At 36.7% G+C, this 23059-nt stretch overlaps 2 protein-coding genes across 4 annotated transcripts in view; both read right to left on the minus strand.

The window, feature by feature from the left end:
* The window catches only part of LOC123869377 (dynein axonemal heavy chain 2), a 70588-nt gene that overhangs the window by 33160 nt on the left and 14369 nt on the right, over positions 1–23059 (minus strand). For both annotated transcript variants that reach the window (XR_006796880.1, XM_045912267.1), the window contains exons 8-36: positions 22815–22961; positions 21907–22029; positions 21184–21278; positions 20491–20566; positions 19745–19870; positions 19375–19473; positions 18443–18682; positions 18243–18357; positions 17914–18165; positions 17567–17763; positions 17291–17452; positions 17091–17208; positions 16544–16698; positions 16292–16467; positions 15912–16079; positions 15677–15844; positions 15364–15589; positions 15160–15279; positions 14937–15070; positions 14360–14630; positions 6781–6924; positions 6307–6405; positions 5424–5643; positions 4443–4605; positions 3278–3456; positions 2272–2464; positions 1563–1704; positions 1095–1232; positions 427–645 (exon numbers count right to left, since the gene is read on the minus strand). Coding sequence is in view for 1 of the 2 variants with exons in the window: in XM_045912267.1 (XP_045768223.1) it covers positions 427–645; positions 1095–1232; positions 1563–1704; positions 2272–2464; positions 3278–3456; positions 4443–4605; positions 5424–5643; positions 6307–6405; positions 6781–6924; positions 14360–14630; positions 14937–15070; positions 15160–15279; positions 15364–15589; positions 15677–15844; positions 15912–16079; positions 16292–16467; positions 16544–16698; positions 17091–17208; positions 17291–17452; positions 17567–17763; positions 17914–18165; positions 18243–18357; positions 18443–18682; positions 19375–19473; positions 19745–19870; positions 20491–20566; positions 21184–21278; positions 21907–22029; positions 22815–22961 (4665 nt within the window). In the remaining variant the exon portion in view is untranslated. The remainder of the gene's footprint in view (positions 1–426; positions 646–1094; positions 1233–1562; positions 1705–2271; positions 2465–3277; positions 3457–4442; positions 4606–5423; positions 5644–6306; positions 6406–6780; positions 6925–14359; positions 14631–14936; positions 15071–15159; positions 15280–15363; positions 15590–15676; positions 15845–15911; positions 16080–16291; positions 16468–16543; positions 16699–17090; positions 17209–17290; positions 17453–17566; positions 17764–17913; positions 18166–18242; positions 18358–18442; positions 18683–19374; positions 19474–19744; positions 19871–20490; positions 20567–21183; positions 21279–21906; positions 22030–22814; positions 22962–23059) is intronic.
* LOC123869401 lies at positions 8022–13505 on the minus strand. Of its 2 annotated transcripts, none has more exons than XM_045912308.1 (3): positions 13343–13505; positions 10556–10754; positions 8022–9519 (listed from the first exon to the last, which is right to left on the minus strand). In XM_045912308.1, exons 1-3 carry the CDS (start codon positions 13369–13371, stop codon positions 9337–9339), a joined length of 411 nt encoding a protein of 136 aa, XP_045768264.1. In that variant the 5' UTR covers positions 13372–13505; the 3' UTR covers positions 8022–9336. The 2 variants fall into 2 exon arrangements, with proteins under 2 accessions (XP_045768264.1, XP_045768263.1); XM_045912307.1 differs by having other exon boundaries at positions 10556–10810.

A 23059-nucleotide genomic window follows, 5' to 3' on the forward strand; every position in this document is an offset into this window, starting at 1 on the left:
AATACAAGTGTAAATTAAAAATTTATAACACCCCCGACGATCCAAAGTATTTGAGTTTTCCAAAACATCATTTTCAAATAAATAATTATGTATTTAGGCAACGTCCATCTTGACAGCTTGACATTTGTCTATTGACATAATATTATGAACCTAACGGTTATCTAACCTTCTTTTCTACAAGAAAACTAGAAAAGAGCTGATAACTCTTAAACGGCTGAACCAATTTTTTTAGATTATAGCTAAGAACACTCTTGATCAAGCCACCTTTCAAACAAAAAAAACTAAATTAAAATCGGTTCATTCGTTTAGGCGCTACGATGCCACAGACAGATACACAGATACACAGATACACAGACACACAGATACACACGTCAAACTTATAACACCCCTCTTTTTGGGTCGGGGGTTAAAAAAGTATTGTCTTACTTTGGTCTCGTAAGTCTGTATAACTTTGTGCAGAGCAGCTTTAGTCGGCTGCAAGGTAAGCAGCCTCATCTCCGCAGTGATCGCCGTCTCCAGCATCTCGTAGTCCAGCGTTGGGATGTCCACGTCTGGGAATATGTCGCGCATGATGCCGTCGAACAGAGGCACGTCTTTCGCGGTCAAGCGGGCTACATTCATATCCCGCATGGCTAGGATCACCATCTAGATGACACCAAATTTTTAATTATTTTTCAATTTCTTCAAAGCGCAACGCCCACCTACAGAATGAAGTGGATCCGAGGCCCAGCGTGTTTTATAACATCCTAAAGTACAGTAAAAGACAGTAAAGACTCGCGGCGACCCTATTTACCAACTTCAACCGTATGATGTTACGGTTACACTTCATTCGCGCTCCTCCATTGTTCTAAAAATATTCATTTGTTTTCAAAATAATAATGCAATAACAAACATTGAATTGCGTTGTTAAAACATCATCCATCTTATTCTTGAGAATGTACGACCCGTAAATGTTGATTGGAACAGCATGCGCACACGCTTGACTTGGAGCATATTCTCTTAAAGTGGATGAAACTGTGTTTGTTATCAAAAAAAAGCTGCGCCTCGGCTGTACTCCACTCTGCAGGTGTGCGTAGTGCCTTAGTTATACTTGCCTCTTGTTCCGGTAAATTCGGGTAGGCTCGTCGCTTAACGCCTGCGTACCGCAATAACGCAACCATTGAGCGCAGGCCGAAGTCGTAATGATCCTGCTTGGATAGCTGTTGCATCGCCAGTTGGTATAGAGTGAACACCTGACAATTTCCCGGAATTATTATACGTTTTACAATAGGCGGTACAAAAGTTTCCAGGTCAGTATATTTACCATTATAATGGTGTGCTATAGATAGCATTTGATTACATGAATGATATTTGATTACATTGAATATGCTCAAAAAACAGGTATTAGTAGACCAGTAACAAATTCGGGGTGCAGGCATGGCAGTTTCTAAAACGGCATGCCATAAGGCCATATATTTTGAGAAACTGTTTTATAGTTACAAAATGTTTTCGGAGACCAGAACATTATGATTTTCAGCCAAGATTCAAAAGGTTTATCATCCATTATGTTTTAAACTTCTTACCTTCTTAGCATTGATCTTGTAAGCGGTGAACCCATCAGAGAATAATGTGTTCTCGGCAATAATGAGCGAATCAGGTACGCACATTGCTATTGGGCGGAACATTGATTTCAAATTGTCAGGCAGTTCTGTTCTTCCGGCGTACCTAAAATACAGTGACAATAACTATTTTTCTTTGCTTTAAGTATTTCACTAGCCTATTCAAGTAGATATTGGCAGTGCTCTACCCATAGGTATTATAGATTCATGGGAAGACTTCCCATGAACAGAATTTTCCTACGACATTTTTCTACAACCGCACCGCACGCCACCGTAGGCAATTTCACCCTCACCATCTGGGTACCTGGTGCACTTCAACCGCCCGTTGTGCCAGATATTTTTTCCACGCATATATAAACCAACTTCCTTCGGCGGTATTCCTACTACTAGAATTCAACATGGGATTATTCAAGGGGTGGATCAACGAATTGCTGAAAGACCGGCAACGCATTGGCGGTTCCTTTGTTAATGCGAATGTTCATGGGCGGCGGTAATCATTTCACATCTGGTAACCCGCCTGCTCGTTTGCTCGCTATTTTAACCGACTTCCAAAAAGGAGGTGGTGCTAAATTCAGCCCGTTCGTTATTTTTATGTATGCACACCAACTTTTTCGATGTTTCTGGACCGATTTGCAATTAAAAAAAGAGTCCTCGTGAAATTGTTATTTCTTACCCGGGATTCATAGTGATAAATATCCCACAATTGCTATCCAACTTGATATCGGCACCCTCGAAAATAAACCGTTTCTGGTTGAGGGACAGCGCCAGCAGGATCGCGAGGATCTGCTGTGCGACCACCGACAGCACTTCGATGTTGATGCGGTTGAACTCGTCGAAGCAACCCCAACAACCGCTTTGGGCAATGCCTGGAAAGAACAATTTATGTTTAAGAGTAAGACAAACTTAAAAGGCAAAGGTTTTACCGAATCTAAAGAACCAGAACATAAAATCTAAGAATCTAAGGTATCTATAGTATGCGACAACAATGTTGATGGAATTTAAACGTTGAAATACAATAACGTCAAAGTAAAATGGACCTAAAGGTCCTTGATTTTAAGTCAAAAATTCAGCATCACAGATTTTAATTTCGCAAGGTTTCCGCTTAGAGCTCTAGAGATATGGACGAATTTGAGCTTTAAAACAATTTTGTTTTTACTTCGACTCTAAGTGTTCAAATTCTATTAACGAAGTGCGACGTGCAAATTCGATGTAAAATGTTATACCAAGGCTACTGAAAAAAAACCGGCCAAGTGCGAGTCAGACTCGCGCACTGAGGGTTCCGTGCTCGAGATTTTTTCCAACATTTTACACGATAAATCAAAAACTATTATGCATAAAAATAAATAAAAATCTGTTTTAGAATGTACAGGTAAAGCCCTTTCATATGATACCCCACTTGGTATAGTTATCTTACTTTAAAAATTTAAACATATTTTAATTTTTTTTTTAAACGATGTGACCACAAATTCGCGGTTTTCAGATTTATTCCTGTACTTGTGCTATAAGACCTACCTACCTGCCAAATTTCATGATTCTAGGTCAACGGGAAGTACTCTATAGATTTCTTGACAGACACGACGGACAGACAGACAGACAGACAACAAAGTGATCCTATAAGGGTTCCGTTTTTCCTTTTGAGGTTCCGAACCCTAAAAATTCAAAAAAATACACAACTTTACCTGAAAAACACTTTGCCATGGACTTGTAATCGAGTCCATCAGAGCAGTTGGTGACCACCACCCATCTCGCCAAAGCCCTGCCGAGATCCTTAGTAGTTTCCGTCTTGCCCGTACCGGCCGGCCCTTGTGGACTGCCACCGCGGTACAAATGCAGTGCCGTGGTCAGGGTTATGTAGCATCTGAGGAGTATTATCAAGGACTGAGGAGACGCGGATAAAGAATTGGGAGGCTGAGGTCCCAAGATGTTAGAATAGCGACCTCGCACTGTGGACAGTGGATAGGATCGGTTGGACAGATAACATCAAACGAGTTGCAGGGAGCCACTGTTATACTCGTTTGATGTCAAAAAGAAATGATGAGGTCTACGTTGGAGCACGAATAGAAGGTACCTATTCACTCTTGATTTGAAGGTATTTAGGTTATACAAGGCAGGAAACTGGGACGCCGCATTCCACATCTAAAAGCTGGGACACACCAAACGCGTATGCAGCACGTAAGCGTAGACGTAGCGCGTACCATGACGTTGTAATGTATGGAACTGTATGAGATATGACATACCACTTGCGTGACGTGAACGTTCGCGTAGACGTAATGCGTGCTGTCATGTCTATGGATTCACGCGCGTCACTACGCGCGTGGTCACGTGTACGTGCTTGGTGTGAATCGGCCTTTAGTCCAGAGGATAAGGCTAACTTTAATAAAAAATATTAGCCATTTTAATCATGACTAACATTCCCCTTACCCCTCCAACTAGCTTAGTAAAGCTTGTGCTAGGAGTAGGTACGACAATAGTGCATCGGGTCGGGTTTGAACCGCCGACCTTTCGGATCTCAGTCCGCTCCTATAACCGTTGAGTTATTGAGGCTTGGTGGACGAATGGTGTAGTCCAAAACTGCTCAGAGGACGTATACGATTTTAACCGGAATTGATAGTCTTTAGAGGCTGAAGCCCCTATCTTGACAAATGAACGAGCCTCAATAGCTCAACCGGTAAAGGAGTGGACTGAAAACCGAAAGGTGGACGGTTCAAACCCCGCCCGTTGCACTATTGTCGTACCTACTCCTAGCACAAGCCTGACGCTTAGTTGGAGAGGAAAGGGGAATATTAGTCATTTAACATGGCTAATATTCTTTAAAAAAAAAAAAAAACTAGTCAGTTCAATTACCTGTCGGTAAGCGGCGTGATGACGAGGCGTCCCGAATTCCCGATATACTCATAGGTGTAAATGGAGTTGGTGTTCGTCTGTTTGATGTAGCAGTCTTCGCGCTCGCGGTCCCAGTAGAACTTCAGTTGCGAGAACCACTCGAACGCTGTCACTGACATGCAACCTGCGGACAGCATTCAAAACATTTCTATTTAATAACTAGCTGACGCCCGCGACTTCGTCCGCGTGGATTTAGGTTTTTCGAAATCCCGTGGGAACTCTTTGGTTTTCCGGGATAAAAAGTAGCCTATGTGCTAATCCAGGATATTATCTATCTCCATTCCGAATTTCAGCCAAATCCGTCCAGTAGTTTTTGCGTGAAGGAGTAACAAACATATACACACACACACACACACACACACACACATACAAACTTTCGCCTTTATAATATTAGTGTGATTTCGCTGAGGACATCTTATACTGAAAATTTGAGCTTTCTAGCGGTTCGAAAACACGCCGTAACGCTTCCAGAAAAAGTACCTACGTAGTGCCCCGTCCTTTATTTTGACTCGTCTAGGCGGGGTAACTGCCGTGCCCCCTGATAGTGAAGTTTTACGTCTTGTCAAACAATTTAGATGCTCAGATGCTCTAGAGAAGTTTTCTAAAGTTCCATGCCAACGGGCCCCTATGACAAAACATGCGCTGTTCGTCCGTCCGTCCGTCTGTCAGCGGGCTGTATCTCAGAAACCGTAATAGGTAGAGAGTTGAAATATATACTTTTCTCTATTGCCACTACGACAAGATAGTAAAAATGGCCGCCATGAAAACTTAACTAGTATCTTAGGCTGAGATCTATAGAGCGCACTTTGACATTGCTCAGACTTAAAACACTTAAAACGAGACAGCGTTATACTGTTGGCATAAATCTGTCTCTTTTTAATTGAAATAGTAAATCTAAGCAAAGTCAAAGTGCGGTCTAAAGATATTGTGGCTTAAGCTTACCCATCTTATACATCCTGTCCACAGTATCCCTCGAGTGTATCTCTATAACGCACAGCGCGTTCACTTTACACCGCAGGATCTTCGAGATCTCCTTCCTCGACATCATCTGCAGCGTTGCCAGGATCTGGTTCTGCTTCTTGCGGAGTTTCTTCAATGGTTTCTTTTCCTTCATTATTTCACAACGGCAAAGTGTTCGTGTGCAGTCTGATGTCCATTGTATCTATAAAAGAACATATCTACTCGTATTTCTTATTCATCTAATTTTAATGTTAACGGCTGAACAGCCATTTCGCAGTATATACTCGGAAATGTAGGAACAACTAGAAAAACTGCGCAGATTTTTAAGTTTCTTTTGCCAACCGAAAGCTGTGTGAGGGGATTTCTACCGCGTGGGGGCACGTGATTGGTTGATCAGTCGGCAGTCATGCGATGCGTCAATTTTCCCCCACTCCGCCAATTTTTGCTCAAGTTGTTTACTGGCCAATGGGCATTGTACCTACCTTGCTTCAGATTGGGTCCTGTCTACTACCAGGATCTCGTCGCCTCAGCGGGAAACTTCGGGAAGCTTCGGGAAGCTACGGAAGTTCGCGCACCAATGGCATAAGAAGCGGAAAAGCTTGACACTGTGATCGTGGACCAGTACTTACCTACCTAAGTGTTTGAGAGAGGATCCGGAGGATGTTAACGTCTGCAGTAAAAAGGGGAGAAATACACAAGGGACAAGGACAGAGATAAAAAAAAATTGTGGGGAGGCAAGAAGGCGCCCCGGGGAAAAACGCCAAGAGCAAGTGGGGGGGGGGGGGGGGGGGGTTGTTCTCCCGCGATTCGGCCCATATAACCGAGAGATTGGGGCGGGCCATGGGTGATGGAGGGTTGTACCTACCTTGCTGCAAGTGATTCCAAGCTGGCCTGGGTAGTCATTGATCCACTGTTCCCTCTGATACCGACACTTCCTCAGTGCTGCCCTTGTAATTATTAGTTGCTGAAATGTATAAACATTCAATCTAACAATTTTCCTGAAAACACTAGTCTGCTACGAATTCTTAGGCTCAAGGCAAATTGGCGGACAGCCAAAGGGAGCCAACGGGACTATTACTAAGCCTTCGCTGTCCGTCCGTCTGTCTGTTAGCGAGCTGTATCTCGTGAACCAGAGTTGAATTTTCACAGAATATTTATTTCTATTGCCGCTATAACAACAAATAATAAAAATTTCAAAATGACCACCATGAAAATTAAAAAAAATAAAGTGTTATTTCTTGTACGGAACGGAACCCTTCATGTGTGAGTCTGACTCGCACTTGACCGATTTTTTTTGGGCAGTCATGTAAAACTGAATAGAATTGGACAAATCCCTTACATCTCGTAGCACAACCCTCATGGTATGCTCCAAACCCAAAAGCCAGACCTCAGCCGGTCCGTCCAGCACCAGGTTATATTTCCACTCGATACACTCGCCGTCTTCCGACATCATGGCTTTAGCTACTGGCAAGCCCAAGGCATTCTGAACGAAAGAATATTATTCATAAATAACTATACACACACACACACATACACACACTTAGACCCTTTTCCATAGCAATTTTAAGCTAGTCTAGATAAAATTAGGTAATTACTACCGCTATTATAAATACTAGTGTTTTTCGTTGGTTTATTGGTTTGTCTTTCAATCACGTCGCAACGGAGCAACGAATCACAGATTTTTTTACATTGAAGCTCACATTTCCATACTTTAACTGTGAATTGTCGGAGTGGAGTCGGCGTCGAGTCGGTGTAGTATGCGAAGCCTTTACTTTATACGTACGAAAGAGATTTCACCATTTAAGGGTTGGTCCATCGTAAAAACTTAAGAGTACAGTGACAAAAAATTAATAAAAATAATACTTTTCAAGACTCAAGATACATTAGCACATTATTAGAAATATGCAGAGTTGAAGCGTAGCGACGCGCGCGTCTTTTGAACTTTTCTACTGTTCAGTTTACTTTGTAAACTGTACAGTAAAACATGTTGATTTTTCAATCACCAATCTTTAACTAACGGATAAACCTGTTATTTTAGCTGATTAACAAGAACTGCTAAAACTATTTTCTTAGATACACCATACATTGAAATATAAATCAGTGTTTATATTTACTTCAATACTTAGATATATCAATTGGCGATCGAAAAATCAGTCTAAAAATAAATAAAAAAACAGTAAGTACTGTGTGAAACAATTTACACACACACACTATAAACATCACATAGTACCTACCTAAAAATAAAATTCAGTAAATATTTCAGAAAAGACGGGACGCTTCGCTTCCTCCAATGTGTACTGAGCCTTTAGGGAGTTTAGGTATTGCGTCGAAAATAAAATTAATAGCAAATAGTATCTTACCGATTTATTATACTGAGCACTTATCATTTACCTAAGAATAACGAAGATTTAGGTTCATCCATATTAGGCTGCCTGTCCATCGTAACGGAGCGGATCGAAGCTGAGGCAGACATCTTTGGAACTATCTGTCCCTTCATTGTGTAAAAAAAAAATATCCATGGTAATCGTAGACAGCAAATTCTGTTTATTGATTGGTTGAATTTGTTATTCACATTTCTTCACAGCCCATCAAGGGACAGAATTTGCTACCGATTACAATGAATACGTTTTCCTTACACAATTAGTGGCAGATTATTGAGAGATTATGTCATGATCAAGTTATCACATCAAAAATAATCAGCTGAACACGTCTCTCCTTGGCTTCAGTGAACAGCCAGCCTTATTGTTTCGGGCCTTTAATATAGTAACTACCATAAATTAATAATTATGTTTTCATTACATATAATTTACCGAGCCTTTCAGTTTACAGTATATTCTGATACAGAAGACAGATTTACAATACACAACATGATTTACAAAGTGTATTAGGCGTTGCCGTGATTAACGGCATCTTAGATACACTTCTTTATGCACTGAATAGGATGCCGCAAGCGGTACTTTAGTGTTTCGCACTAAAGAACCTCTGTCGGCAACATAAAGGAATTATCTGGAGGTTGTGAAACAAGTCCTAAGTCTGGTAGGTACAGTTGGGTTCAAGTGCGTCCTTCGGGGTGGCTAGTGTGTAGAACATACTCGTAATATTTACAAGAAATTGGAAGAAAGACGCGCGGATGCCTCTAATCGAGGGCGGGTTGGAGAGTGTGGCATGGCGCCCGCTTGCCACCCCAGATGCACCCCTTCCCAGCTGGGCCGCAGACTTAGGTTGAAATCTATAGAGCGCACTTTGACTTTGCTTAGACTTAAGTTTCAGTTAAAACGAGACAGACAAGGAACCAAAAGCTTAATTTGCTATAATCTGCAAAACCTATTCCTGAAAGGCAGGTACCTCCGGTGCTGCAAATGTTCATTGGCGGCGGTAATCACAGCAGGTGGGTCGCCTGCTCATTTGCTTGCTATTAAAAAAAAAACCAGGCAAATCTGTATGGTCCAACATGCAACATGCGATACAGATTTGTCTGCTTTAGCAGATTATAGCAAATTAAGCTTTTGGTCCCTTGTATATCATGGAATTCCGCAAAGTAACACCTGCTTCTATAAAACATTTAAAAACAAGACAGATTTATGCCAGCGTTATAATGCTGTCTCATTTTAACCGTGTCTTAAGTCTGAGCAAGTTCAAAGTGCACTCTATTGAGCTCAGCCTTAAGTCTTGCGGCCGTATTCACAATCATTACTATGAGGTCTCACAGTGCGCTCGAACGCATAGTGTTGGTTCCACCAATCAGATGACTGTGTCACGTCAATTTACAATGATATGATTGGTGGAACCTACACTATGCGTTCAAGCACACTGTGAGACCTCATAGTAGTGATTGTGAATACAGCTGTTAGAGTTGTTTTAAAGCAGTTATTGTTTATTTGAATAGAAATTATTTCTATTCTTTTGCATTTCTTTGGCAATGGTTTTTGTTGAACAGCCTGTGTGGGAGGCTCAGGATGGCCTTGTAGAGAGCCTGCTTGGTTCCGACAGACCGACACGCCGTCACCATGTGCACATAGTCCTCCAGTAGTGCCTGAGATTTGGCAGTCGGATGGTTCATTAGCAGGATTGTCAATGCCTGGAATACAAACGTTCATCTAAATATATACAGTAACTCTATATTGCAAACTTCTATATAACGAAAAACTCTTACAACATGCAATTGCTGAGGCTTATCTGGGTAACATTATGAAGTGTTTGTATACTCTCTGGTTAACATTGTTACCCTTATATTGAATCACTCTATATACTGTAACAACCACTCTCAATAGCAAAAACCGTTAATGGGGATGCCTAGGTCAAAAATAAATAATTTCTTACTAATAATTAAATAGAGGGTCTTCCAAAATTCGTCAAATCCATATTCGCTGGTAGTTTTAAGTTTGCTAACCATTTTAAATTAATTTAACTACAAGTGTAAATTAAAAATTTATAACACCCCCGACGATCCAAAGTATTTGAGTTTTCCAAAACATCATTTTCAAATAAATAATTATGTATTTAGGCAAAGTCCATCTTGACAGCTTGACATTTGTCTATTGACATAATATTAAGAACCTTATGGTTATCTAACCTTCTTTTCTACAAGAAAACTAGAAAAGAGCTGATAACTCTTAAACGGCTGAACCAATTTTTTTAGATGATAGCTAAGAACACTCTCGATCAAGCCACCTTTCAAACAAAAAAAACTAAATTAAAATCGGTTCATTCGTTTAGGCGCTACGATGCCAAAGACAGATACACAGATACACAGATACACAGACACACAGATACACACGTCAAACTTATAACACCCCTCTTTTTGGGTCGGGGGTTAAAAAAAGTACGTCAAATTAAGTCAAATGTTATGACGTCACATCTGTGTATTTCATAACAAACTCCCATACAAAGCGAGCGTTTTGACGTTTGATAAAAAGTTGTTGATTTGACAAGTGGTCATCATCCCTATTGCAGGTCTTCTCACAATGTTTTTTTAAGTCAAAGATGTGCAGAAAATCAGTTCAGAATTTGCTCCTTTCCAGGATTCCATAAACCGAAGGATGCCATTGGGACCCTTGGGTTTGGACTGTCGCTTTAATAGAAATTAAAAAGTATAAAGCTGAAAATAAACTCACTCTAAAATAAATGGGTAAGTCACGTTTATATGCCTGCTCCCATATTGGAGACTTTTTCAGCAGGTAAGCCAGATCATTCCACCGGTGGCTGTAGATGGCCTGGCGTATCGCCAAGCGGTACCTGGTCCTCCAAGTGTTCCGGCCAAATACTTCTGGTAGGTGAAAGGTTCTGTATTGTTGCAAAATCCCAATATTTCTCCTGCAAGAATCATGTTTGATATCTACAGATGTTTCAATTAGTTCTGCTGCTTGACGCTGAAAAATTATTTAAGTTCTCTGTTAGTTATATTTAACACCATCTTATTTACTTTACACACTACACTTAAACAAACTTAATTAGTTCAATTAAGAGCCAGTTTCATAACCGCCAGATAAACTTTGCCTAATGAATAAATTTGAGAGATTCCCAATACAAAAACTGTTGTAAATCAAAATTATTAATTAGGTAAAGTATATCTAGCTGTAGTGAAATGAGCCCTTAGTATAACTGCTACTTAGTGTAAACTACATGAATATCTTCTTTTAATGTAGACACATTTATTAAAAGATATTTACCTATGTAGTTTATTTGTCTCAGTATTTATTTCAGTATTATAACAGTATGGTGATAATGAGTGTAATACAAGATGTTAGCAAGCTGAGGTTAGAATCAATGTGAAGGTGTACCAAAAACTTCTGAACCCTAACTGAACTTTAACGACGAACAGAGCAGAGCAAATTAATAATCACCTTAGTGACAGAAAATACGAAAAATCACTGGCGCCAAAATTGCCGATCGAATACCTACCGCATCTTTTCGAGTAATTACATATACTTATTATTGTAAGGTTATTTTAAAAAAAATTGATTTGAGTTGTCAGAAATAATATAAAATTATTAATTTACCTAATGCAGGTAGTTTGATAAAATCGATATTTGGCTCATTCGATGTCATACAATCTGTTGCTAGGAGGCCAACAAGATTGAACTTGCATAAATACGGGTGTTTCGAAGGTTTTAGTTTAGTCTCCTTCTGAGATTCGGAGCGATATCGCATATTTTCGGTATTTGGATTGTGAACTGAATAATTAGATGTTGTGATAGCAATCACGCTCTAATTAAATTATTTATTTTGGCATTAGTTTGTTTAGATTAAAACTCTCGGATAACCTTACACATTAAACTTGTGTTTTTTTTTGTGTTGGTTTTGGAGAGGACATTCCAATAATTCGATAAAAATACAGTATAAACTCTATATAACGACACCGAAGGGACTGTGCATTTTATGGCGTTATAGAGAGTTGTCGTTAAATGGAGAGAAGAAACATCAGAATTAGAAAAAGAAAAAGTTTATTTATGTGCATAAAAAAGAATGTTATTTGAATGCTAGAAAGTTTGTGAGCAACTAAGAATATGATAAGGTATAGATAATCCATGACTCCTACTTATGAGTCATGGTCAACAACAGTGTACACGTACAAGCAATCCCAATTTGTAAACAAAAGAACGAATTTCTTAGAATGTTCGGTATGCATGATGCCGACAGTCGAGTTTATTGCGGGCTAGGATAATAAAGCGACAATAGATCGTACACAGCTGCGCAGTTTTTACTAATTTTAGCAACTTAAAAGGTACTTTTTATTACTCAATTGTTGTCGTTATTGAGAGTGGGTGTAATGCTATGTAGAGTGAAACATGGTATGAAAGACAAGCTAAACCAACCGAAGCCAATTGATTTCGACGCTTAAGGGAGTTTGTCGTTAAATAGAGTGACGTTACATGGAGTTTACACTGTATTAAAATAATACCTGCTTTTCTGAGTGACGCCAATAATTCAGAAGTGGGATGTGTCTCACGTTGCCTTCATTTCGCTTTAGTATCTTTTTCAAAACAACCCACATTTGATAAATTTTTTTATTGAGTTTGATTTGGTGATTAAAATTTTAAGTTTTATTTTAAAGAATTTAGTCTTTTGTGAAGTGGAAAGTAATTTGCAATAAGTGGTTCAGATTTTGTATACATCGAATGAGAAGTTAGTCGTTTGGATTTATCGTTGACTTGATATTAAAACTGAGAGTTCGGCTGTTCAAGAATAGGTTTTGATGACATGAAGGAGGGCAGGATAGCCCATGATTTGGATTTGACTTAGGGCAAGGAAGCCCGCGACTGACATGACAAGATTATTTAGAAACACGAGGGCGTGTTAAATTCAGGACGGCCGAACTGTAAGGTTATTTTAAAAAAAATTGATTTGAGTTGTCAGAAATAATATAAAATTATTAATTTACCTAATGCAGGTAGTTTGATAAAATCGATATTTGGCTCATTCGATGTCATACAATCTGTTGCTAGGAGGCCAACAAGATTGAACTTGCATAAATACGGGTGTTTCGAAGGTTTTAGTTTAGTCTCCTTCTGAGATTCGGAGCGATATCGCATATTTTCGGTATTTGGATTGTGAACTGAATAATTAGATGTTGTGATAGCAATCACGCTCTAATTAAATTATTTATTTTGGCATTAGTTTGTTTAGATTAAAACTCTCGGATAACCTTACACATTAAACTTGTGTTTTTTTTTGTGTTGGTTTTGGAGAGGACATTCCAATAATTCGATAAAAATATTAAAATAATACCTGCTTTTCTGAGTGACGCCAATATTATATGTATGGATCGTTTCGAATACAGGTCTGAATAGTCGGATTCAGATTCCAATCATTAAGATTTCATAAACAAACCTTTTACTTTTTATTAATTTTAATAGTACCTAACCTAAAACTAAAAAATATATTCACAACGATATACTTACCAAACTAGCCAGTGGGGCGTAAACGACATCAACTAAGTCTTCTTCATTCATTTTTAAATTTATTCCTATTCACAAAAATTTCAACTGCACTTTCTAATACTTTTGTTTATTATTTTGTTTTGTTTGATTTTGTATTTCAGGTTTTTAGGTTATACCACAGACTACAGAGTCTGACACACCAGTGACCACAGAACAGATATAACATGACGAAAAAGAAGAAAATGTTGCCAGTATAAGTATATTTTGTCTTGTACCAATTTATTCATAATTTTTAAGTAAATAAATAATAACTTAAAAAACAGCTGACTAACATAGGTATCAAGTTGATTTAAAACTACGGAATATAATATAATATATAAATATCACTCACCCTACTTTTAAATGTCACTGTTCACATTTAGCGGTAATATTATTATATATTACATCTAAGTGTAAACAGTGACAATTAAAAGTAGGGTGAGCGATATTTATATATTATATTATTTTATTTATTATTATTGACATTAAAAAATATACAAAGAGTTTTGGTTACATTCAGCGCCACAAAAACCACAGTTGGTTTTACCGGACACTGAGTATACTAGTTATAGCTATACAATAAAAATAAAATTATAGAAACCAGCGTAATGACAAATTGGTAATGTAGGTACATAGTACTTAATCTAGTGGGTAGGTAAGTACAATGTGCAGCGCGACGCGTAACGTCGTGAACATGGCTGCCAGCGAAACCGGTTGCAATGACTGGAATATTACATACTATACAGGTTGCTCCAAAAAATATTTTTTAAGTTTGTGTTTGTAATTTGTAAATTAATAAATTTTTATATTTTCGTAGTTTGAAAGCAACTTCAATGTGCAGCTCAAACCTTTTCCTCTTGCACCCTACTGGTGGGAGAAGCCAATGGGTACACGGGTCGTCCACCAACGCAACTAACCCGGGGTTACGAAAAGATTTTCTAAAGCCGGAATGGGTCAGCACTCAGCTCGTTATAAATTTTCTACTCAACTTGTTCTCACCTTATCAATTTTTATTTTATTCACATTATCAAATAACTTTTTCAAGTGAACTTGTATTAATTGCGGTTTCTTTGAATTTCCTAAAATTTCAAGGAGGTCGTCATTTGAAATGAAATAAAATCTTGGAAATAGTTGTCGTTTTGTCTCCAAGTACTTTTCTAAGGCTCTCAATATTCCATCTAAGTTATCAACCATATTATTAAGCTTGTTAAAAAGATATGGTGCTGGTTTATATAAGCATGCTTCAATTGCATTTTTGCCGGCATACATACTAAAAACAAAAACATTTTAAAAATAATAAATAACTAGACTTAAAAAATTATTGCAGTCCCTATTTAAATTATAAAGTGCCTTCATAAGATTTTTATTCAAAAGATCAATTTTTAAATATTCTTTTCTTAAAATAATTAGGTAGACACTTAGGTCTAGGTATCATATTTTAAGGTTCCTAAGTAACGAGCATTTTTGCTAGTAAAAACCAGAATCTTCACAGTAAATTATTTATGTTTCATTCCACACCGATTTTAAGCATATAGTTAGGTAGATACTTTTGGAACCTGCAATGATTAGATCTAACCTGCTGGTAACTTCTGTCCAATCAGCAGTTAAAGCGTCAAATACTTTTACTTCAACTGGTAACTGTTTTCTTATATCTTCTCCACTGAATATCTGTTCAAGGTAAAGGTACCGTCTTTGAACTTGCAATGAGATCTACGGATACAATAATAAGTAGGTAGTTTTGTTTACAAACAATTCCGTAAAAAGATAGCAGGTAGGAATAGTGAAGTAACAATGTTAACCTCGATGCACTCGGCTACATAACCTAAAGACTTCTCCCAATAATCAACTTCTTTAATGAAAGGTTCCACGTATTTGGTTGACTTCATAGAAGACAGCTGAACTTGATGGTCTTCCAAAAACTAAATCATAAAAAATATTTTAAATGTCAGATTTTACAATGTTAATTGTACGTCACATATCTTAAATTATTATATGACCCACACCTGCATTACATCCTCAACATTCTTTATTCTATACATATCTCCTTTATGATGCTGCATTTCATATGTTGTGTTTTTCCATACTTCTCGGATAGCTTTGAGACCATTTTCTATGTTTAATTCCATAGTTGCAGCATTTGATATTTCTGCAATATCTTCAGCGTATGCTTGGAAATTAAGACGCATTATCAATTCAAGCTTGAAATCTTCAGAATTTTGATCAAATTCACTGATACGAAAAAATGATTTTTACTTATATTTTCAATCAGGAACCCATATTATTCCAAATTAATAACAAAAGGTGAAAAATACTAACACTCCCATAAGAGTTTTAATTCTATCCCAATGACGCTCCCTCATACAAGGATTTTTCAAGTCTCCAATCAAAGGTAGAGTTCGTCGAAATGCATCAACTTTAACTCGAGTTGTGTCTATTATATCCCATCCTTTGTCTTTGAGTTGACGAGAGAGGCGGTTGAAATTTCTGTAAAATAAATTATTATTTGTAGTTATAGCAGACACATTTACAAGAAATAAACATATTATCTTACCTAAATAGAAACATAACGTTGTCTTCCATTTCATCTGTTTCCATTTCCCAGAATGTTTGTGTTTTATATTTTTCCCAAGACTCCTCCCACTGAAACACCAGTTCCCAAACTTCTTCCAGTTTCTCTAGTTCTTTCTCCATCTTTTGTAGGTCCAGATTCACTGGTGTCCTACAAATTTAGAAGCCTAAATTTAATTACAGTATAAGTAACATCTTCCAAAGTAACTTTTTATTTTCATAATCAAACTAAATCAACGACATGTTACTATCAAATTTACTTGATGGTGTTGTTGACGATGATGATTATAATGATAGTAACAATCCATAATATTATATCCTACTATTCTATTTTAACTGATGATTAATTTTACTGTTATTTACGTCAAGTTGAAAACAGCTAGTCCATCTCTTATTTGTTGCTCTTGAGCGCGAAGTGCATTGAGTTGATCTCTAAAAGCTTTCAGTTGTGATAGTGCATCTTTTCCACTTATGTCAGAGCTGCACGGAGCATTCTTATAGAAATCTTCACAAAATTCTTTAGCTTGTTCTTTAAACACCTAAATATTTTACAGAAATTAAAATAAAACGGGCCAAACTGCCGGGAGAATTTAAAATAGTTATATTTTTATATACCTCAGCTTGTTCTAAGAGTTCTGTTTTAAATTTATCTTTATTCATCTCTAACAACTTTTTTGCTTCTTCAAGAAGAGCTAAATACTCTGTCCACTGCACAGGAATATTTTCATGGCGTGTTTGCATATCAGGGCTAAGTTCAACTTCAAACTTAGCTGAAATATAAGTAATAATAATTATAATAGTTTCAAGAACATTAAGACAATCCAGTTTTAAATAATAATTCAGATTCAGATTCAGATTTATTTATTTGCTTTCATGTACATTTACATTAATTGATGGTGGGTGCTTAAAGCTAAAAGCTAAATACACGAGACCCTGTCAGGGCATGGCAAATACAATTTTAGGTACAGTAAAATGGTTAATATTAAAGATACAATAAGAATAGGATTAAAATTATTAAAATTATCATTACTAGATATTAAATATTATTCATTTGCATTCTTATATATTATTATATTATGAGAATGTCGACTAGAATGTATTATAAAGCAAGATTAGTACAATATAAAGATAAGGTCAAAGTATAGTAGTATTAAATAATTACCCAGAGTCATCATTTTATCTGTTATAGGAGGAAAAGTTTTTTCTGTTATTGGTATTTCTGAGACTAAACGCTCATAAGTTGCCATTGAAGTGGCTAATTCTTTCAAATCAGCTGGCATCTGAAATAATAAATTAAGAGTTAATAACATCTGGTGAGATTTTATTTGATCTGACAAAAATAAATAATATACTGTTGCTTACAGTCATTGCTTCTATACTGCTTTTTTCTATATAGGCATAAACTGCATCGATATCTGCTTCTGTTATTTTTTTTAACACTTCGCCTAACTTAATTTGCCACATTAAACAATGAGCAATGATTGATTTCTTCAATTCACTTGAATTAAGGGTTATAAAATGAATCTGAAATTTAATTTTAGTGACAAAACAATAAAATAATTAAATGCCATACATAGGTAGGTAGTTAGGTACAATGCAATAAGTAGTTAAATAAAATTGTTTTTTTTTTAATTTTACCTGATTTACAGTTTCTTGTATCTGGACAGCGTTAGCAAGGTTACTATAATTGATAATTAATGCATCAAAATCTGCAGCTGTATGACCATCTTCACGATATTTTATCATAAAATCATCTTTATTAACTTTCCAAATGTGAGAATATGGATCCCACATCCGTATATGTTCATTCACAAGAGCGATATTATAATCAATTTCTGAAATTGATTAAAACAAAATGTTTGCTTTACCTGTTACTTTGATATTGTTTTTCTGTTCTTTTTAACAACATTTAAAAGAAAAAAATTAGTTAGAAGGTACTCCATTGTCTTTTTCATAAATAATTGTTTACAGTTCTCAAGACATACCTGTATCAATCAAAGATTGCAATTTATTACTGTCTGTATCACTTGTAATAACATCTTTGAACTTCTTAAGACCACCAGCAGGCAAACCAAATTTTTCGAATAACCTTGGAATAGTACTTAAAAGATAAATTATCTCCTCCAGTATCGTTGTAAATGTATCTTCTAACTCATGACGTGAAGGATCGAAAACTATTTGGTTTTTATCAGATAAATAAAGATTCATTTTGATTAGAGGTGAGGGTGCCATCGTACCTAAAATTTAAATCCACTCATCAATCATTCGGAAACATGATAGGTAGTCAGTCCTAAATAATATAATAGGAACTTACCGTCACCATGTACACATTTGTATATATTTTGCATAGTAGCTTTGATTGTCAGTCGTAATGCGTCTTCTAACATTTGATCATATCTTCTAACATATTTAATCCAGTGTTCTGCCATCTAGAAGATAAGCACCTAGGTTAAACAAGCTTTTTAGGGGTCTGTAGTAAAACATTCCCTATTTGGTTATTAGTTAAGTTCATACCTGTGTAATATATGCTTCAAATCCTTCATATACAATTATTACGTAAGTTATAATTTCCTTATACATATCTAGTATTTTGGCAGCTGCTACTTCTTCCATTCCTCTTATTTTGTGTCGAAATTCTCTTATTTCAAAAGCATTATAAATATCAAATTCAATAAGAGGGGTATCACAAACTTTTTCCATTATCTTTACCAAATTTAAATTACAATTTTTGTATGTTGTAAGAAAATCTTGCAGCTAAAAAAAATTAGTTTTGGTAAAAGCAATTTTAAATAAGGCCACGATTATACTTGTAAGTTTTACTCACATAAGCAGTTTACGTAATTAATTGACATCAAATTATCTACTGAGGTAACTAAATTACATTAATTATTCACATGAATAAATTGGTTGTAAGTTATTCATGTTTTAAAATATTATAAATAAAAACATAAGATAATAAATTGTTATCTAGTAAAAATATGAATTGTAAATTTGTATTTAACTATTATATATCGATAACAACAAATATATACCTTCCAATAGGCATATACCTACAATGTGATAAAGGTGTATATGAGCTTTTCCATTTAAAAACAGTTTTATTCAGAATAAATAGTGATTAAAAATCAATTTTTTAAATTATAGTTGTAGTAATAAATTGTGTTCATAAAAAGAAATAAAAAAGGAATGGAAAAATTGAAATATACTTACCTACTTGCTGTTACTGTAATTATAAGATTAACATTTCTAATTATGTATTACCTATCTTACCTAAAAGCATGTATAACTTATGTTTGTAAATTATTTGTAAAATTTTCAGTAATAAAAGGCTTTATAAAAAAAAAAAAAAAAGTTATTCATGTAAGCGACTTACGTGAATAAAACTTGCAGGTATAATAATATCGGCCTAAAAGAACATAAACCAATAATATTAACAACATGCTTACTTCACCAATTTGCAAAACACAGTCTGCAATATATGCATCAGACATTGTTGATGTCCATGTTAATTTTGAGATTCCCGGTTGAACTTTCTTTTCGCATGCCTAAAACATAGATCAAAATGGTAGAATTATCTTTTTAGGGTAACACCGGACAAAGAGCTGAAACTTGTTCAATTTACAGTAGAAACGGGTAACATTGGTACAATTTCGAAGGTTTTAAGGATGCCTTTTAAAAAGTTTTGCCTAAACATGCTTTACCTATTAAACTATTAATATATAATAATATTATTATTATAATAGCCATATATTTATGTAATTCAGACTTTTTTTGGGACATTTTGTAGCAATAATTAATGCTCATTTCAAAATTTACCGTTATGAGCGGCTTAAACAACAGCCTCTCCTGTTCTGAGAGCGAGTCCAGTATCTTGTTGTATCCCTTTACCACTGCCAACACGCTTTCGTACACGTAGAGTATTGTCTTGCTCTTCATGTATACCTAGAGCACCATGAATTAAAAAAAGATGGTCAAGTGCGTGTCGAAAACTTATAACTTGCTTAAAGTAGGATTCAGTGAACCTAGTGGACGCGAGCCTTAACAGTATTCGATATTCTAATAGTAATAAAATGCGATTATAATTATTATAATAATCACCACAAAACATAGAAATATTCCTTACGCTTAATTATAAAGGTGCCCACGCACTTGACCTGCACTGCAGCTCAACTGCGCGTCGCGTCAGCGCCCCGCACGATATTCTCTCCAGCCGCGACGCGCGTACGTCACTGCCGCGCGGCGCGGCTGGAAAGAATATCGTGCGGGGCGCTGACGCGATGCGCAGTTCCGCTGCAGTTTAGTTCGAGCGCTTGGGCACCTTAAACGTAACAAAATCTCATCACTGCGTGGTGGGCGGTGCAGCGGCCAGTGTCGCATGTACAGTACGAACTAATCATGAGCCTGTTGCGATATTAATTTGCATAAAAACATAATTGTTAGAAACGCGCCTTCTATGCTTTGTCGTTCGCTGCTAATTCCAATTACGTTATGCTGCATTATCCATGAACCCGTTAAATGCTTAAAGAATCAAATTAATTTCAAAATGAAACGAATAAAGGAACCTGAAATGCGTGTAAAGGAATGTCCAAGCCCAAATTTTCCCAATGGCTAGCTTCTTTGCAAAGTTCTAAGATATTTCTGGAACAAAGGATAAGGTTTTGTTTTTATGCTCTGTGATTGTCATGAAATCATTAAATCATTTTTTCGTTTTCTATACCATGCAATTCAGTGCAAGCAAAACTACTCTAATAGACTTAAGTAATTAAGTAGGTACCTACTTGAAAGTACTTGCTTTAACCATCAACGACTTTAATGGTGAAGCAAACCATCGTGAGGAAATCCTTAGGCATGGCCGAGAATATGTTCTGTAAGGTGTGTGAAATATGCCGATCCGCACTTAGCCAGCGTGTTGAACTATGGCCAAATCCTTCTCATTGTGAGAGTGGAGGTTGCTGATGATGATGATCAAAACTGCAGTCTTGGCACGAATGTTGTGATTAATGCATGGCTACAATCGCCATTGTTTTGACCAATATCACAAATGATGCTGCAACAGTGTAGGTATTTGGCCGATAGTGAGAGTATCGGCAAATGAGAGTGATTAGGTACCGCGATGGTTAGATTCACACACATGCTTTGTGGATTTGTGGATCATACACATGGATTGTCGGATTGCTTTGTTTTAGATCTTGGTGTCTGCTATAACAATGGAATGTCTGGGCCTCATAATAAAACTAGGTATCACAATTCCTTACACGTCAATATTACATTCCATCAGTCCAGGATTCTCCGCACTTTTCCTCATCAGGGTCTTGTTGAGTCCAGCGGAACACTTCTCGTCTATGTTGTGCTGAAACCAGATTTAGTTACTGATCAAGATAAAAAGAAACGAATTAAGTTTCGTCATCGTCACATTTCACGACGAGTTGTCGAGCCTTCGACTAGTTAAATGGGATTGCGCTGCGCTTTCGGTGCGAGGCTGCGAGGCACCTTGAGAGCCCAGCAGCTATCGGTTCTTCGAATTATGTGCCTGCCCATTGCCACGTCAGCTTCACAACCCGTTTTTATTTATTTATTAATTTAAATACATACAAATTAATTGAAATATTAGATAGGTAATTGAGTTAAGTTTAAGTGGTCAGATAAATCACTATCAATGCTGGTGAAGAGTGGAGAAAAGAAACTTCATTCACCTACCAGTAGCGTTGAACCACTATAACGAAAGAGGGACAGAGAAGAGAGAATTGGGAAAATTATATTATTGTGGTAACAGTGAGTTGATAAGAATTTTGCCGACATGGAATTTTGCTAAGGGTTTGCAGAGATCAAGTTCGGAAGAGCAAAATACTTTTTCGAATTTCAATCTTTCTGCCGACATTATAAATCCATTGGCAGTCATAACCTTTAATATTTTTGAGCAACTATCCTGTTGAATTCATTAAAAACTAGCAAAGTTTTCCAAAAAAAGCTTCACATACAGTCCAAGAGATCCAGAGCTCTCTTATTGCCACATCGATGGCACCCATCAGCCTGTTCACGTGCATGATGACGTCCTCAGAATTGCTGCACGGCATCAGCCATACGGAGGCATCAGTCATAACCTGTGCAAAAGCATTTTCAAAATTTATTTAGACAAGTAAGTACCTAAGTAGGTATTTATGTTTTTTATTTTTTGATTTTTGACTGGTTTTATGGTCAAACAGTGTGGTATTTCTATAGAAACTAGCTCTATTTCTACTCTTGCCACAACTTTCTTATCAGGAACATGCTCTGTGTACACTTCTGACGAATAAAAGGGTTGTTTTAGAAAATCTGCATGTTCCATCTGGTGGTGTCAAGAGTCAAGACATGCTTCATGTGCTTTTGACGTTTCTTGCATTCGTATAATAAAATTTTGTCTATTTCGGCGGATTAAATTAAAAAAACCGGCCAAGTGCGAGTCGGACTCGCGCACTTAGGGTTCCGTACTCGGGTATTTTCTTCAACATTTTGCACGATAAATCAAAACATAAAAATAAATAAAAATCTGTTTTTGAATGTACATGTAAAGCCCTTTCATATGATACCCCACTTGGTATAGTTATCTTATTCTGAAAATTGTAACACATTTAATTTTTTTTTTTAATGATGTAACCACAAATTCGCGGTTTTCAGATTTATTCCTGTACTTATGCTATAAGTTCTACCTACCTACCAAATTTCATGATTCTAGGTCAACGGGAAGTAGCCTATGGGTTTTTTGACAGACACGACGGTCGGACGGAAGGGTTCCGTTTTTCCTTTTGAGGTACCGAACCCCTTAAAACTAAATTAAAGTTCCCCGGATTGTAAGTTAAAATATTTTTCTTTTACTCAACATATCCAGTAGTTTGAAAATCAGACATACCTTTTTAAGATAAGCCAATCGGTTTCTTCGCATGCGTAACAGGGCAGCTCTACCGGCGAATGAGGGTAGTTCGGCAGGGTGAACTCCACGAGATGACACTGTGTCCTTCTTGGCTTCTTGTACTTCCTCGCTGAACATCGCCCATACCTGTAATTTTCAAAATAACTGGTTATATTATGTAAATACTAGAAGATGCCCGCGACTTCGCCCGCGTGGATTTAGATTTTTATAGATCCCGTGGGAAC

Source organism: Maniola jurtina, chromosome 11 (assembly GCF_905333055.1).
Source record: "Maniola jurtina chromosome 11, ilManJurt1.1, whole genome shotgun sequence".
Classification (NCBI taxonomy): domain Eukaryota; kingdom Metazoa; phylum Arthropoda; class Insecta; order Lepidoptera; family Nymphalidae; genus Maniola; species Maniola jurtina.

Excerpts from the sequence above, each read along its gene's own strand:
- LOC123869401 (XM_045912307.1), bottom strand. The coding sequence starts at position 13,393 with ATGAATGAAGAAGACTTAGTTGATGTCGTTTACGCCCCACTGGCTAGT. Across the intron at positions 10,811-13,342 it reads ACGCCCCACTGGCTAGTTTG|CGTCAAGCAGCAGAACTAAT; the intron begins GTAAGTATATCG and ends ATAATTTTTCAG. Across the intron at positions 9,520-10,555 it reads ACTTACCCATTTATTTTAGA|GCATTGACAATCCTGCTAAT; the intron begins GTGAGTTTATTT and ends TTTGTATTCCAG.